The sequence below is a fragment of the Melanotaenia boesemani genome, chromosome 22, assembly GCF_017639745.1.
Source record: "Melanotaenia boesemani isolate fMelBoe1 chromosome 22, fMelBoe1.pri, whole genome shotgun sequence".
Lineage (NCBI taxonomy): Eukaryota > Metazoa > Chordata > Actinopteri > Atheriniformes > Melanotaeniidae > Melanotaenia > Melanotaenia boesemani.
The window spans coordinates 29,285,098-29,297,965 of record NC_055703.1 but is presented as its reverse complement, the minus strand read 5'-3'; the positions used below and the strand labels follow the sequence as shown (position 1 = coordinate 29,297,965).

General features: G+C 47.2%; 1 protein-coding gene across 2 annotated transcripts in view; it reads right to left on the bottom strand.

The window, feature by feature from the left end:
• xrn2 (5'-3' exoribonuclease 2) overlaps positions 1-12,868 on the bottom strand; it is a 113,384-nt gene that overhangs the window by 47,859 nt on the left and 52,657 nt on the right. For both annotated transcript variants that reach the window (XM_041975807.1, XM_041975806.1), the window contains exons 19-22: positions 10,558-10,665; positions 8,801-8,890; positions 8,654-8,726; positions 1,153-1,236 (exon numbers count right to left, since the gene is read on the bottom strand). In XM_041975807.1, coding sequence (XP_041831741.1) covers positions 1,153-1,236; positions 8,654-8,726; positions 8,801-8,890; positions 10,558-10,665 — 355 coding nt within the window. The remainder of the gene's footprint in view (positions 1-1,152; positions 1,237-8,653; positions 8,727-8,800; positions 8,891-10,557; positions 10,666-12,868) is intronic.

Genomic DNA, 12,868 nt, shown 5'->3' with positions numbered 1-12,868 from the left:
AAAACCAGCTTCCATCACACTGCTGACGTTCAGCTGGAAACAGATGATGAAGGCAAATCATTACAGGGCTGCAGGCTTCTGTTTTGGTGCAGCAGAAACGATGCAGGTGCACCCAAACTTTCCCAGCGTGGCCTGATGGCCTTTTCATTACTACCCAGACATGGATGATAGTTGAAATGATTGTGAACCAGAATGAGGTTTGGGAAGACGACTAAATCTGACAAATAAAGCAGTAAAACTGTTATTTTTCACCAGGATCCTCTCCAGGACTGCCTCCAGAGCAGCTCAGACACTCGGGTGACTGATGGAGGATGCTCTGGTTTCCTGGCGAAGCTTCAGCCGGATGCCTCGCCACAAACAGACGCAGCTACTCAATTCTTTCTGGAGCCACTTGGGCAGCATTTTCTCATTTTGTGGACAACTTTGGTGTTTCTGTCGGCCTCTAAGCCAAGACATTAGCAGGGAAAGCAGATCTCACCCTCATAAGTTCCATCAGATTCCACATTCTCCAGCTGTCCTTCTTCGATGCCTCACGTATGCCGCTCATACCTTCAGCTCAGTGTGTGCAACAGCTGATCAGAGCCAATCAGACCAGAGAACACACCCTTCTTCTGCCTTTAATTGGCTTGTCTTCATTCTCCTCCATCTCCTGCTCCTCCTCCTGCTCTTCCTGCAGCTCGGAGCTGGGCTGCAGCCTGAATACGAGCCTCTTGGGAGCACTTCTGGATGGGGGAGGGGCCTTTCAGATGGGGGAGGAGCCTGTGTTTTCACGTCAGTCTCCAGTAACACCAGAAAAAACTCCGCTAAATTTGTCGCTAGTTGTGTTGTAAAAAGTGCTTCGAGGGGTCTAACAGCTCATTAATTATAGCCACAAGGTGCTAAGTTGGCACAATGGGTCCTCCAAGGAGAAGCTGTAGGGGCGGGGCTGCCCGCTGCAGTGCCTGTTTAAAATGGGTACAGGCAAGTGGTCCTTTTAGTGAACCAGCAGATGACAAAGTGGCATTCAAGCTGATGCATCAATGCAGAAAAGAAAGTCCTGAGCTCGGTGTTTCCTCCGTCCTGAGTGTAGGGTTTCATCCAGTAAAAACAATCAGCTGAGTGGGAATAAAAATCTAACAGGAGCAGAAAGATAAAACCTAAATCTCTGCTCACCTTCCTCAGATGTGAGGCTGGGGTAGACGTCAGCCAGAGCCGCCCTCAGCCGGCCTTCGTCCACAAAGGGCAACAAGGCAACACCTGAAAACAAGCATGAAAAGTCTGAAGCTGCACCAGTTCCTACAGTTCTGTGTTTACTTCAGCTCCGAGCATCTGAAAATCAACTGAAGATTAATGCTGAAGGCTTCATGGACCTGTCTACGATCAGCCTTCGTTCAGACCTGCCTGTGAAACTGGGACATGTTTAAGACCCACGGACAACATCACATTTACCATTTTGCATGAGACTGGAGAAAATGCGGTTTGACATGAAAGAGTGTCCTTCCAAAACTACACAAACACACGGACTTCCAACACGTGGAAACGACACACTGGACCAGGTTTACACCACCCAGAAAGGAGCTTCCCCTCCCACACCTCTGACCACATCACTGTCATGCTAACGCCAACATTCAGACCACAGGCTGAAGTCACCAGACCAGATCTCAGAGAGGTTCATGTGTGGCTGGAAGGGTCCCTGGAGGTCCTGAAGGACTGGTTTAACACCACAGACTGGAGTGTGTTTAAACAGCAACTTTCAACACAGACCTCCAGGAGTGAACATATGTTGTCACTGCCTACATCACCAAGTGCACTGATGATGTAACAGTTCCATTACTGTTCGGGCCAATCAGAGACCATGGCTGACAGGAGAGGTCCACAAAGAAGCAGGACGCCAGGAGGAAAGCTCATTGCTTCAGAGACAGCAGAGACACAGAGTCTGTGGCAGGGCCACCACGGACTACAACCCCCCTGCAGAACACGGGTTTATATGGGGCACCTCAACATCGCTATGCTCCCTGAAAACATGTACTAATCCTCCTGGTCAGTAACCCAGAACTTCTATCCAACCGGGTCTGGAATGAGTTTGCTTCTTTCTTTACTGACTACATCCAGAAAACCAGGCAGTCAGTCAGTGCTTCCATGCAAGGGGAGGACATATGTCCCAGTGTCCACTCAGAGACATGAACACCAGGACACACATTTCTCCAGTCAGTCCTAAAAACCTAGATGAGATCCTTGTCCATCTGAAAACCACCACTTGCTGTCTTGACGTCCTGCCAGCCGGGTTTTTAGGAATGTTTCAGGATGCATGGCCTTAGATATCTTCCAGGTTGTAAACACATCTCTGCTTTCAGGCGTCGTCCCTCAGACTGTGAAAACAGCCGTTATCAAGCCACTACTGAAAAAGAAAAACCTGGACTCGTCCCTCATGAGCAGCTATGTGTCTATAGGAAAATATAAATCTGAGCAAACCTAAATAACCTGTGGAGTTCCCCAAGGCTAGAACTCCACTCCTCACCAAGACCAGGAACAGAAATCCTAGAACTCCAGTCCTCACCAAGACCAGGAACAGAGATCCTAGAACTCCAGTCCTCACCAAGACCAGGAACAGAGATCCTAGAACTCCAGTCCTCACTAAGACCAGGAACAGAGATCCTAGAACTCCAGTCCTCACCAAGACCAGGAACAGAGATCCTAGAACTCCAGTCCTCACCAAGACCAGGAACGTAGATCCTAGAACTCCAGTTCTCACTAAGACCAGGTACGTAGATCTTAGAACTCCAGTTCTCACTAAGACCAGGAACGTAGATCCTAGAACTCCAGTCCTCACTAAGACCAGGAACAGAGATCCTAGAACTCCAGTCCTCACCAAGACCAGGAACAGATATCCTAGAACTCCAGTCCTCACCAAGACCAGGAACAGTGATCCTAGAACTCCAGTCCTCACTAAGACCAGGAAGGTAGATCCTAGAACTCCAGTCCTCACTAAGACCAGGAAACTACATCCTAGACCTCCAGTCCTCACTAAGACCAGGAAAGTAGATCCTAGAACTCCAGTCCTCACTAAGACCAGGAATGTAGATCCTAGAACTCTAGTGCTCACTAAGACCAGTAACGTAGATCTTAGAACTCCAGTTCTCACTAAGACCAGGAACGTAGATCCTAGAATTCCAGTCCTCACTAAGACCAGGAAGGTAGATCCTAGAACTCCAGTTCTCACTAAGACCAGGAACGTAGATCTTAGAACTCCAGTCCTCACCAAGACCAGGAACAGAGATCCTAGAACTCCAGTCCTCACTAAGACCAGGAACGTGGATCCTAGAACTCCAGTCCTCACTAAGACCAGGAACATAGATCTTAGAACTCCAGTTCTCACTAAGACCAGGAAGGTAGATCCTAGAACTCCAGTTCTCACTAAGACCAGGAAGGTAGATCTTAGAACTCCAGTCCTCACCAAGACCAGGAACAGAGATTCTAGAACTCCAGTCCTCACTAAGACCAGGAACGAAGATCCTAGAACTCCAGTCCTCACTAAGGCCAGGAACGTAGATCTTAGAACTCCAGTTCTCACTAAGACCAGGAACGTAGATCCTAGAACTCCAGTCCTCACTAAGACCAGGAAGGTCGATTTTAGAACTCCAGTTCTCACTAAGACCAGCAACGTAGATCCTAGAACTCCAGTCCTCACTAAGACCAGGAACGTGGATCCTAGAACTCCAGTCCTCACTAAGACCAGGAATGTAGATCTTAGAACTCCAGTTCTCACTAAGACCAGGAACGTAGATCCTAGAACTCCAGTCCTCACTAAGACCAGGAAGGTCGATTCTAGAACTCCAGTTCTCACTAAGACCAGCAACGTAGATCCTAGAACTCCAGTCCTGACTAAGACCAGGAACGTAGATCCTAGAACTCCAGTCCTCACTAAGACCAGGAAGGTCGATTCTAGAACTCCAGTTCTCACTAAGACCAGGAAAGTAGAGCACATTTTTTTTTTTTTTTTTTTTTTTTTTTTTTTTTTTTTAACTTGTCCTGTCCAGCATCATAGCAGCAAAATGATAATCTGGTTTCTGTATCGTGCTGAACAAATTTGCTCTGCCAATGGGAGGCCTATGGGTAAGGCTCCTCTTGATAATGTGATTAATTTATTTATTTATTTACTTTGAATCACGGAATCTATGTAATTTTGCTGGACCTAACCAGAGGGGACAGAAAAAGATGGAAAATAGCAAAAAGAGCAAAAGGGAAAGAAGAAAGGAGACAAAAAGATCACAGACATAAGGAAATGACCCTTCAATCCACACCATCACCAGACAACAAACTGTTACACCTGTACATGAACACACCAGAAAGTTTCCTACAACTTTTACAAAAGCAGAAACACACACACAGAAAAAAACTAGTCATTAAGAGTTTTTAAATAACAACCAAATCAAAAAGACATAACAGCGACCAGATACTAACTCACAGGAAAAATACAAAAAAATAATTATCGATTAGTATTAAAACCCACTGGACAACTCAGTGACTGTGTCAGCATGCAGAGCATGAGGAAGAGGAGTGATCAATGATGAAGAGTGGTGAGTGAGATCATGCAAATGCGACCTCGCCTCCACGGAGGCCAGAGGCAGACCAGGGCCAGAGGCCCTGGCCCTCAGCAGCAGACCTGGCGCACCAACCCAAGCCACCCCACCACGAAGATGACTCCAGCCCCACCGGAAGGGCGGCAGAGGAGAGCCCCAGCAAGAGCCCCCCATGGTCCCGGGGCACAGGTCCCAGTGGGCCAAGATCAGCAGCCGCCGGCCCCGCCAGGGACCGGCTAACCAGGGCAGCCCATGCGAAGGGCCCAGGGCCCCAGGAGCCCAGAGGCGGCCGCCCCACCCCCCAAAGGCAGAGGGCCCGCAACATGTCTAGGAGGACCAGGCCCCCCCAGACAGCCACCCGGCACAGGCCAGCACACACCCCGATGCTCCAGCCGCACACCCCGGGAACCAGGGTGCTATCGGCCCCCTCCCCCCACTCCCCACCTTCACCCTATATAACCCCACACTCACACCCTCCCCCACGCCGCACCCACAATCACTCACCACCACACAGTCACGCCACACACAACCCACCCACCATGCCCCGTGGGGGACACCCCAGGCGGACCAGAGGACAGCAAGCCCCAAGCACCCTCCCTTGACCCAACACCCACAGAGCCAGCAGCCACCCCGGGACCCGGCCCTGGGGCAACCACCTTCCCCCGCCCGCCCCCGGCCACACACAGGGGGAACAGGGGTGTGAGAGGTCCCCAATACCCTCTCCCTCCCCACTCCTGAATGTTTATGTAGTGTGTGTTGTGTGCAATTAAAATTGAGGGGCAGTGACCGCAATGAGCCGGGAGCCGGGCCACCTAAGTGGCCCCGCCCGACATGCACCGCATGCCATGCCCCCCAGGTGTTGTTTGTGTGTTGTGTTTCTTGTGTTGTGGTGTCTTGGTGCAATTAAAACTGAGAGGAGAGTCGCCACGGGGTGCATCCAAGGAGACCACTGAATGGTCTCCTCCGTTCCACCCCACATGGCTCCACGCCTCCCAACTCCCTACGTGTGTGTGTGTGTGTGTGTGAGACAGAGAGAGCGGGAAGTAAGAGGGGTCCGGGGATGTACGTCTAGAGGGAAGCAAACTTCCCTTTGGATGATGAGCCTCTAGTGGCATTAGGCACCCCCACTCTCCAGGAGGCCCCCCAGGGCAAGACAGGCCAGGAGAGGCCGCCCTCCACGACCAGGCCACTCAGGGACCACAGCCAGTGAGCCGTCACCAACCCTAGAAAGTACCCACCCTCCCACACCCCTAACAGGGAATGAGAGGATGGGGATAGCGGCAGACCCACATAGATATATGTGAGTCCAGTGACTTAAACCAGCTGGAGGATGGTTTAGTGGGTACTGAAAACAGGTAGTTTACTTTAGATAGAACCATCATTTTAACTGTGGCAACCCTCCCCATGAGTGATATGGGTAAGCCTCTCCACCGTGAGAGATCATCCTCTATTGCTTTAAGTAGCTGGACATAATTTAGCTTTGTTAGTTCTGATAACCTGGGGGAAATGTTTATGCCTAGATATCTAATGTTTCCAGACTGTATTGTAGTATTGGGTATGTTTTGTAGGTCACAGTTAATGGGCATAATAATAGTCTTAGACCAGTTAATAGAGTAGTCAGATATTGATGAGAATGTGTTAATAAGTGTGATTGTCTGGGGGAGAGACGTCGGTGAGTTCTGGAGGAAAAGTAATACATCATCAGCATAAAGACTTATCTTGTGTTCTATATTTTTGGCATGGATTCCTTTAATCTCTTTATTTTGTCTTATGGCAGCAGCTAGGGGTTCAATAAAAATAGCAAAGAGTGATGGAGAAAGCGGGCAGCCCTGTCTGGTTCCTCTCTGCAAACAGAAGCTTGGAGACGTTTGATCATTGGTCTTCACACATGCATTTGGGTTGTTATATAATATTTTTATCCAGTCTATAAAAGATGACCCAAACCCAAATTTGCTTAACGTTGCAAATAAAAATTTCCAGTTTACTCGGTCAAATGCTTTTTCTGCGTCTAAAGAAATGACTGTGGATTCCAGGTAGGGTTAAGGTTATGTAGAGTAGAATAATCTATGATGTTAGTTAATTTACGCATGTTAGTAGAGGAATGTCTACCTTTAATATATGTACAGCACATTTCATGTACAGGACAATTCAAAGTGCTTTACATAAAACAAAGACATTACAGATATTTAGAAATAGTAAAAGGCATCAACACATAATCACAATAAAATAATAAATTACATTAAAATGATTAAAAGCAAGATAAGTTAAAAAGCTAACATGCAGATTTCATGCATAGGCACATGAGAAAAGAAATGTTTTTAACCTGGATTTAAAAATGTCTACATTTGGGGAAAGTTTAATCACCACTGGCAGTTTGTTCCACTTGTTTGCAGCATAAGAGCTAAATGCTGCTTCTCCATGTTTAGTCTGGACTCTGGTCTGGACTCTGGTCTGGACTAGTTGACCAGAGTCTTTGGATCTAAGAGCTCTGCTAGGTTTATATTCTCTGAACATATCACAGATGTATTCTGGGCCTAAATAGTTCTAGGATTTGTAAACAATCAGAAGGGTTTTAAAATCTATTCTGTGACTGACTGGAAACCAGTGTAAAGATTTAAAAACTGGTGTGATGTGTTCAGATCTCTTAGTCCTGGTTAAAACTCTAGCAGCAGCGTTCTGGATGAGCTGCAGATGTTTAGTGCTCTTTTTAGGAAGTCCTGTTAAAAGACCATTACAGTAATCCAGCCTACTGGAGATGAATGCATGGATGAGTTTCTCTTGGTCTTTCTGGGAGACTAAACTTTTAATTCTGTTGATGTTTCTGAGCTGGTAAAAAGCTGTCTTAGTGATGGCTTTGATGTGGCTGCTGAAAGTCAGATCTGAGTCTATCAACACTCCAAGGTTACCAACTTGGTCGGTGGTTTTAAGAGCCCGAGTTCTCCAGGTGTTTACCAATGCTGACCCTCTTCTCTTTCTACCAAACAGAATAATCTCAGTTTTGTCTTCATTTAATTGTAGAATTCTCCCTCATCCAGGTGTTTATTTGCTCCAGACTCTGACACATTAAGTCTATTGGACTGCAGTCATCTGGTGACAGAGACACATAAAGTTGTGTATCATCAGCATAACTTTGATCATTAATGCTATAGTTCTGTAATATTTGACCCAAAGGGAGCAGATACAAGTTGAACAGAAGAGGTCCAAGGACTGACCCCTGGGGGACTCCACAAGTCATGGCCACTCGCTCGGATTCATAGTTGCCGATCATAAAATAACTCCGGCCTTCTAAACAGGACCTGAACCAGTTAAGAACCGCTCCAGAAAGTCCAGCCCAGTTTTCCAGCCTGTGCAACAGGAATCTGTGATCTACAGATGCTTTAATGTTTTATGTGAAGCACTTTGAATCGTCTTGTACATGAAATGGAACGTACAGATAAACCTGCCTTGCTGTAAATTGAGTTTTAAAACACTCAAACCAGTACATACATAATAACTAATTAATGGTGTTCTGATCGATCGGACGGCGATCATTCTTGGCCGATATCCATGAAAAAGTATGTGATCGGTGTTTGCCGATCAATGCCTTTTGTTGCCGATCACAAAATCTGACCAACTATATTTCATACTCTGCAACCTGCAGCGTGCAGTGTCATGTAGCTCCCGCTTTCCTCCACAATGAGCATGCGCGTGGTTGCAAATCCAAAACAAACATGTCTGCCGTGTGGAAGTTTTACACCGTGTGTGAGTGATGTGTGAAGTTTGCATCCTGCAACACGTGCAATGCAAAAGTACCTCGCGGGGGAAGTACGTCAAAATCCTTCAAGCTGCTGCTTTTAAACTGGTTGCAGTGGTGAGCTGCATGAATTTGGCTTTATGGAGAAATCTGGGAACTAGGACAAGCAACATGCCTATCATGAGTTCGACACTCCTGGATAAATTACCTACCTTCTGCTAACTTGTTTTAGCTTTAGGTGATGTTTAAGGTGATAATTCACTATTTAACGCAGCAGAAAATCCACAACACAACAGAAAAACTACCATCAATAAAAAAGACCCCATGGTAAATTCAGGGTCTTCAGAAAGAGCAGACTCACCCTGCCAGGCGTACTTCTTCCCGTTAAGATCGATGGCAAAGTCGTCCGGGTAAAAGTCGATGATGGACGAGTCCTGTGTGGAGGGGTTTAAAAGATGGTAAACGGTCTAGCCCAGCTTAACCAAGAAGATGCAGCAGGCCAACTCACCGGGCTGGTCATGAGGTTCCTCCATGATGGGGGCAGGAAGTTCCCGCTGGCAGCAGGAAACACCCCCATCAGCTGCTCCAGAGGCTTAAACTGCACAAAAGACAACATGGTCAACATGGTTTAAATGTAATATTCCTGCAAACCCCACACTGTGTCTACTAGGTGACTTGGGTGACATTAATATGGTAGTTAACTCTGCACACATGATACACACAGCATTATGACCGCAAAGAAAACTATCCTTGTGAACTGGAAAACCAAAAATATTCTGTGTATTCAGCAGTTTAGGAATCTCTTAGTTGACCACATCAGTAGTGAGACAATGTCTGCCTCCTCAAAGAACCATGTAGCTGAATCTCATTCCCTCTGGTCCTGTGATTGGCTCCATCACTTAGGGTAGATGGAGGGTCGTGACTGCGCCGCTTTGGGGGTTGGATGTTTGGGGGGGCTGCCTGATGGCTGCAGGTCCCTGGTGGTTTCCTGTGGCGGGGATCTGGGCTGCTCTGCTGTGGGGGCAGCTCCATGTCCGTGTAGGGGTATGAAAGGGGGCCGAGTGGGATTTGAGGGATCGTCACAGGAGGTGTGTGTAGGGGTGAGAGTGGGAGAGGTGTGTGTGTGTGTGTGTGCCAGGATGGGCATGGGCAAAGATGTAGGTGTGCATGTGAGGAGGGATCACATGCACCTGTAGGGGAGGCCTGGGTGGGCCTGGGGGTGGTGTGCCGTGGGTCTGGGCTCTCTCGCTATCCTCCTCCCCCTCCTCTCCTTCCCCTCAGGAATGTGGTGGATGGGGCCTTCTGGGGTTGGTAGCAGCTCATTGGCTGTGGCTGTGTCCTGGTCGTGGGGGCGTCTGCTCCTGTCCTGCCCTGGGGGGCCTCCTGGGGAGCGAGAGTGCCTAGTGCAGCCAGCGGCTCATCCTCTGGAGGGAAGTCCACTTCCCTCTGATCTTACATCCCGGAACCCTCTTCTTCCCCGCTCACGCTCTCTCTTTCACATGTAGGGTGTTGGAGGGCGTGCACATCATGCTGGGTGGAGCTGAGGGGACATATATGTGGCCTCCTTGGCTGCACCCCGTGGCAGCTCACCTCTCAGTTTTAATTACACTTAGACATCCAAAAACAAGAACATACCACAACCAACTTTTGGGGGGCGTGCCATTTAGTGCATGGTGGGTGGGGCAGCTCGGGTGGCCTCGCTCCCAGCTTGGTGTGGTCACTGAGCCTTGATTTAATCGCAAACAACAAAACAGTCATGAGTGAGGAAGGTGAGGGCAATGGGGTCCTCTCGCACCCATGTTTTCTGGGCGCCACCGGGGGGCAGTATGTAGGGGGATGAGCTGATGGCGGCGCTGCTGGCCATGGCGGGGTGGGTTTCCAGTCTGATACATTTGGGTCGGGGTGAAGAGGTGGCCGGGGGTGGTAGTGGGGGCTGAATTCGGGGCTCAGTATCCTCTGGTCCACCAGATGTTGCAGGTGGATGTTTCCCCAACAGGTGCCCCCACCCCTCTGATCAGATTCTAGCATTTACATGTAAATTTAGCAACAGAGAACTTAAGAAATACAGAATAACTGTTAATAATCAGGAGAAGCCTGATAACCATAGAGCTGTTCCTGCTGCTGTCAGCATGCTGGAAAGGACTTGTTACAGTGCGTTAATACATAATGGAATAAATCAATCAAGCAGGTGTAACTGGCTCCGGATCTTTCCAGAAGCTGCTGAGGGAATACGAGAAACAGGAGACAAAGAAAAGAGGTTCTCACCGGTTTGGTGTCCTTCTCAAACTCTGTGAACATCTCTTTGATGTCTTTGAAGTCGGATGCAAACGGAGCGTAGTGGAACGGGAAGTACCACTTCCAGGAGGCGCAGCCCTGAAAGGCAGCAGGAAACCAGGCTGGTGTTAGAAGCACCTCACTGGGAGGAAGGAATGTCATTCCTGCCTCATGCAGCCAGACGCTGCAACATTTCACCACAACCAAAGAAAAGCTAAAGCGCTGGTTCAGGGGTGTCAAACTCCGGTCCTCGAGGGCCGGTGTCCTGCAGGTTTTCATCGTTTCTCTGATCTAACACACCTGACTAAAATTAATGGGTTATTCTAAAGACGTTGACAAGAAGCTGTTGGATCCATTAGATTTTATTCAGGTGTGTTAGATCAGGGAAATATATATATCTATATATATAGATATATATAGATATATATTAGTGCTGGGCACGTTAACGCGTTAATCGCGCATTAACGCAGTTAATTTTTTTAATCACGAGTTTTTTTTTTTTGGTTTTTTTTTTGCTGGCCGCTGGCTTTGATGACAGAAACGTCCATGTCTTCCATGCTGCAGCGGTGATGATGTAATCAGGACAGAGCGGGTTTATTAACATGAAGAGATGTTTTCTGTCTGGAACTTAAGAAAGAAGAAGAACCGACGTTTCTCTTTGTCTAAACCTGCAGATGGCAGAACATCGTGATTTTTGGACGGGAAACTTTTTATTTATTATTATTATTTTAATAAATGCGGTTTTATTTTAGGCAAGACAGCAAAGGTAAGAAATGTTTTCTGACTTTTACAAGCATGAAGCATAAATCGGGTCTTCTTCTGCCTCTGGTTCGGTGAATCTTGGTCATAGCGAGATGAAACTTCAAGCTGTGGAATCTGTGAGATGTGAGCTTTCAGTAGAGTCGTTTGTTCGTGTTCATGGGGAAACATCATCTGTGTTTATATAATTTGTGTAGCTGCTCTTTTAATTATTGTTGTCTTAACTGTGTTTGTTGGTGATAGAAATGGTTTTACTGAGCTGGTAGCTGAGATTCTGGACTTTCTGTGGATACCACACATGTTTATAGTTACATCTACAGACCTGACGCTACACCCGGAAACGAGATGTTAACCCTTAACTCCCGGTAGCGGAGGCTGCAGGTGCAGAGGTGAAGCTAAACAGTCAAGCTAAGAATGAAAGTTTAGAGAATTTATATCCAGAAACCTGGATAATGAAGCAGTGAAGCTGCATGGATGGAAGTTATTGTGCATATTGTGAATATTTCTCTCTCCTCACCATCTAGAAGCTGTGAGATTCTCATCCTGCTTTCTGTCTGTTCACCTGATGCTGATATTCATCACATATTGTTCCTTCTGTGTTTAGAAGGAAGCAGCTACACAGCTTTAAATTAGGGGTGTAAAGATTGCCAGATACACATCCAAAAATCGATACAGTAGTGAGGTTCACGGCACTATCGGCTCATAATTACAGATACGATATAGATTTTGTTAATAAAACAGTACAAAATTGATCAGGGAGTGAACAACCAATTTCTGACTAGTTTTGTGTTAGGTTCTCCTCTTGAGGAGGTCTCTGGTGTCTGTGCTCTGCCTATGTGTGTGTGTATGTGTGTGATGTAACTGGTAACACGTCCAATCTCTTGCTTGCTTCTACCAACCAAGGTCCAGTAAGGTTAAGGTGAACCACTGGGAGGGAAATCTATCGGAAGCAGAAAAATGGAAGACGCAACAGTGCACCTGCGAATCTAAAGTCAAAAGTCTGGAAATACTTCGGGTTCCATAAAAACAGTCAAGGCACCCTCGACAAATCAGCTGCAGTGTGCAGAACATGCAAAACTACCATCAAGTATACTGGAAGTACAACAAACCTCACTCTCCACCTACGCAGATGGCACAGTGTGGAAATGGAGGAAAAAAATGCGCACCAAGAGGCAAGTAAAAGTGCTACTAGTGCTAGCAGCTACTTTCAAAGCGCGTTAGCTGATAACTCTACCCGTTCAAAAGCAATAACAGAAGCTACAGGCTATTTCATCCACAAAGACATGCGTCCCTATAGCGTTGTTGAAAATGCGGGGTTTAGACAAATGATACGGATTTTGGAACCGAAGTACAAACTGCCAAGTCGCCAGCATTTCAGTCCCTGGACTTTACGAGGAGGCTAAGAGTGAGGTGTCAGAATTTCTGTCCACTGCGGAACGAGTAGCTTTAACAACAGACGCTTGGACCTCGCGTGCAACTCACTCATATGTTACAATTACTGCGCATTACGTTGCTCCAGACTGGTCAATGAAAACTCGTGTCC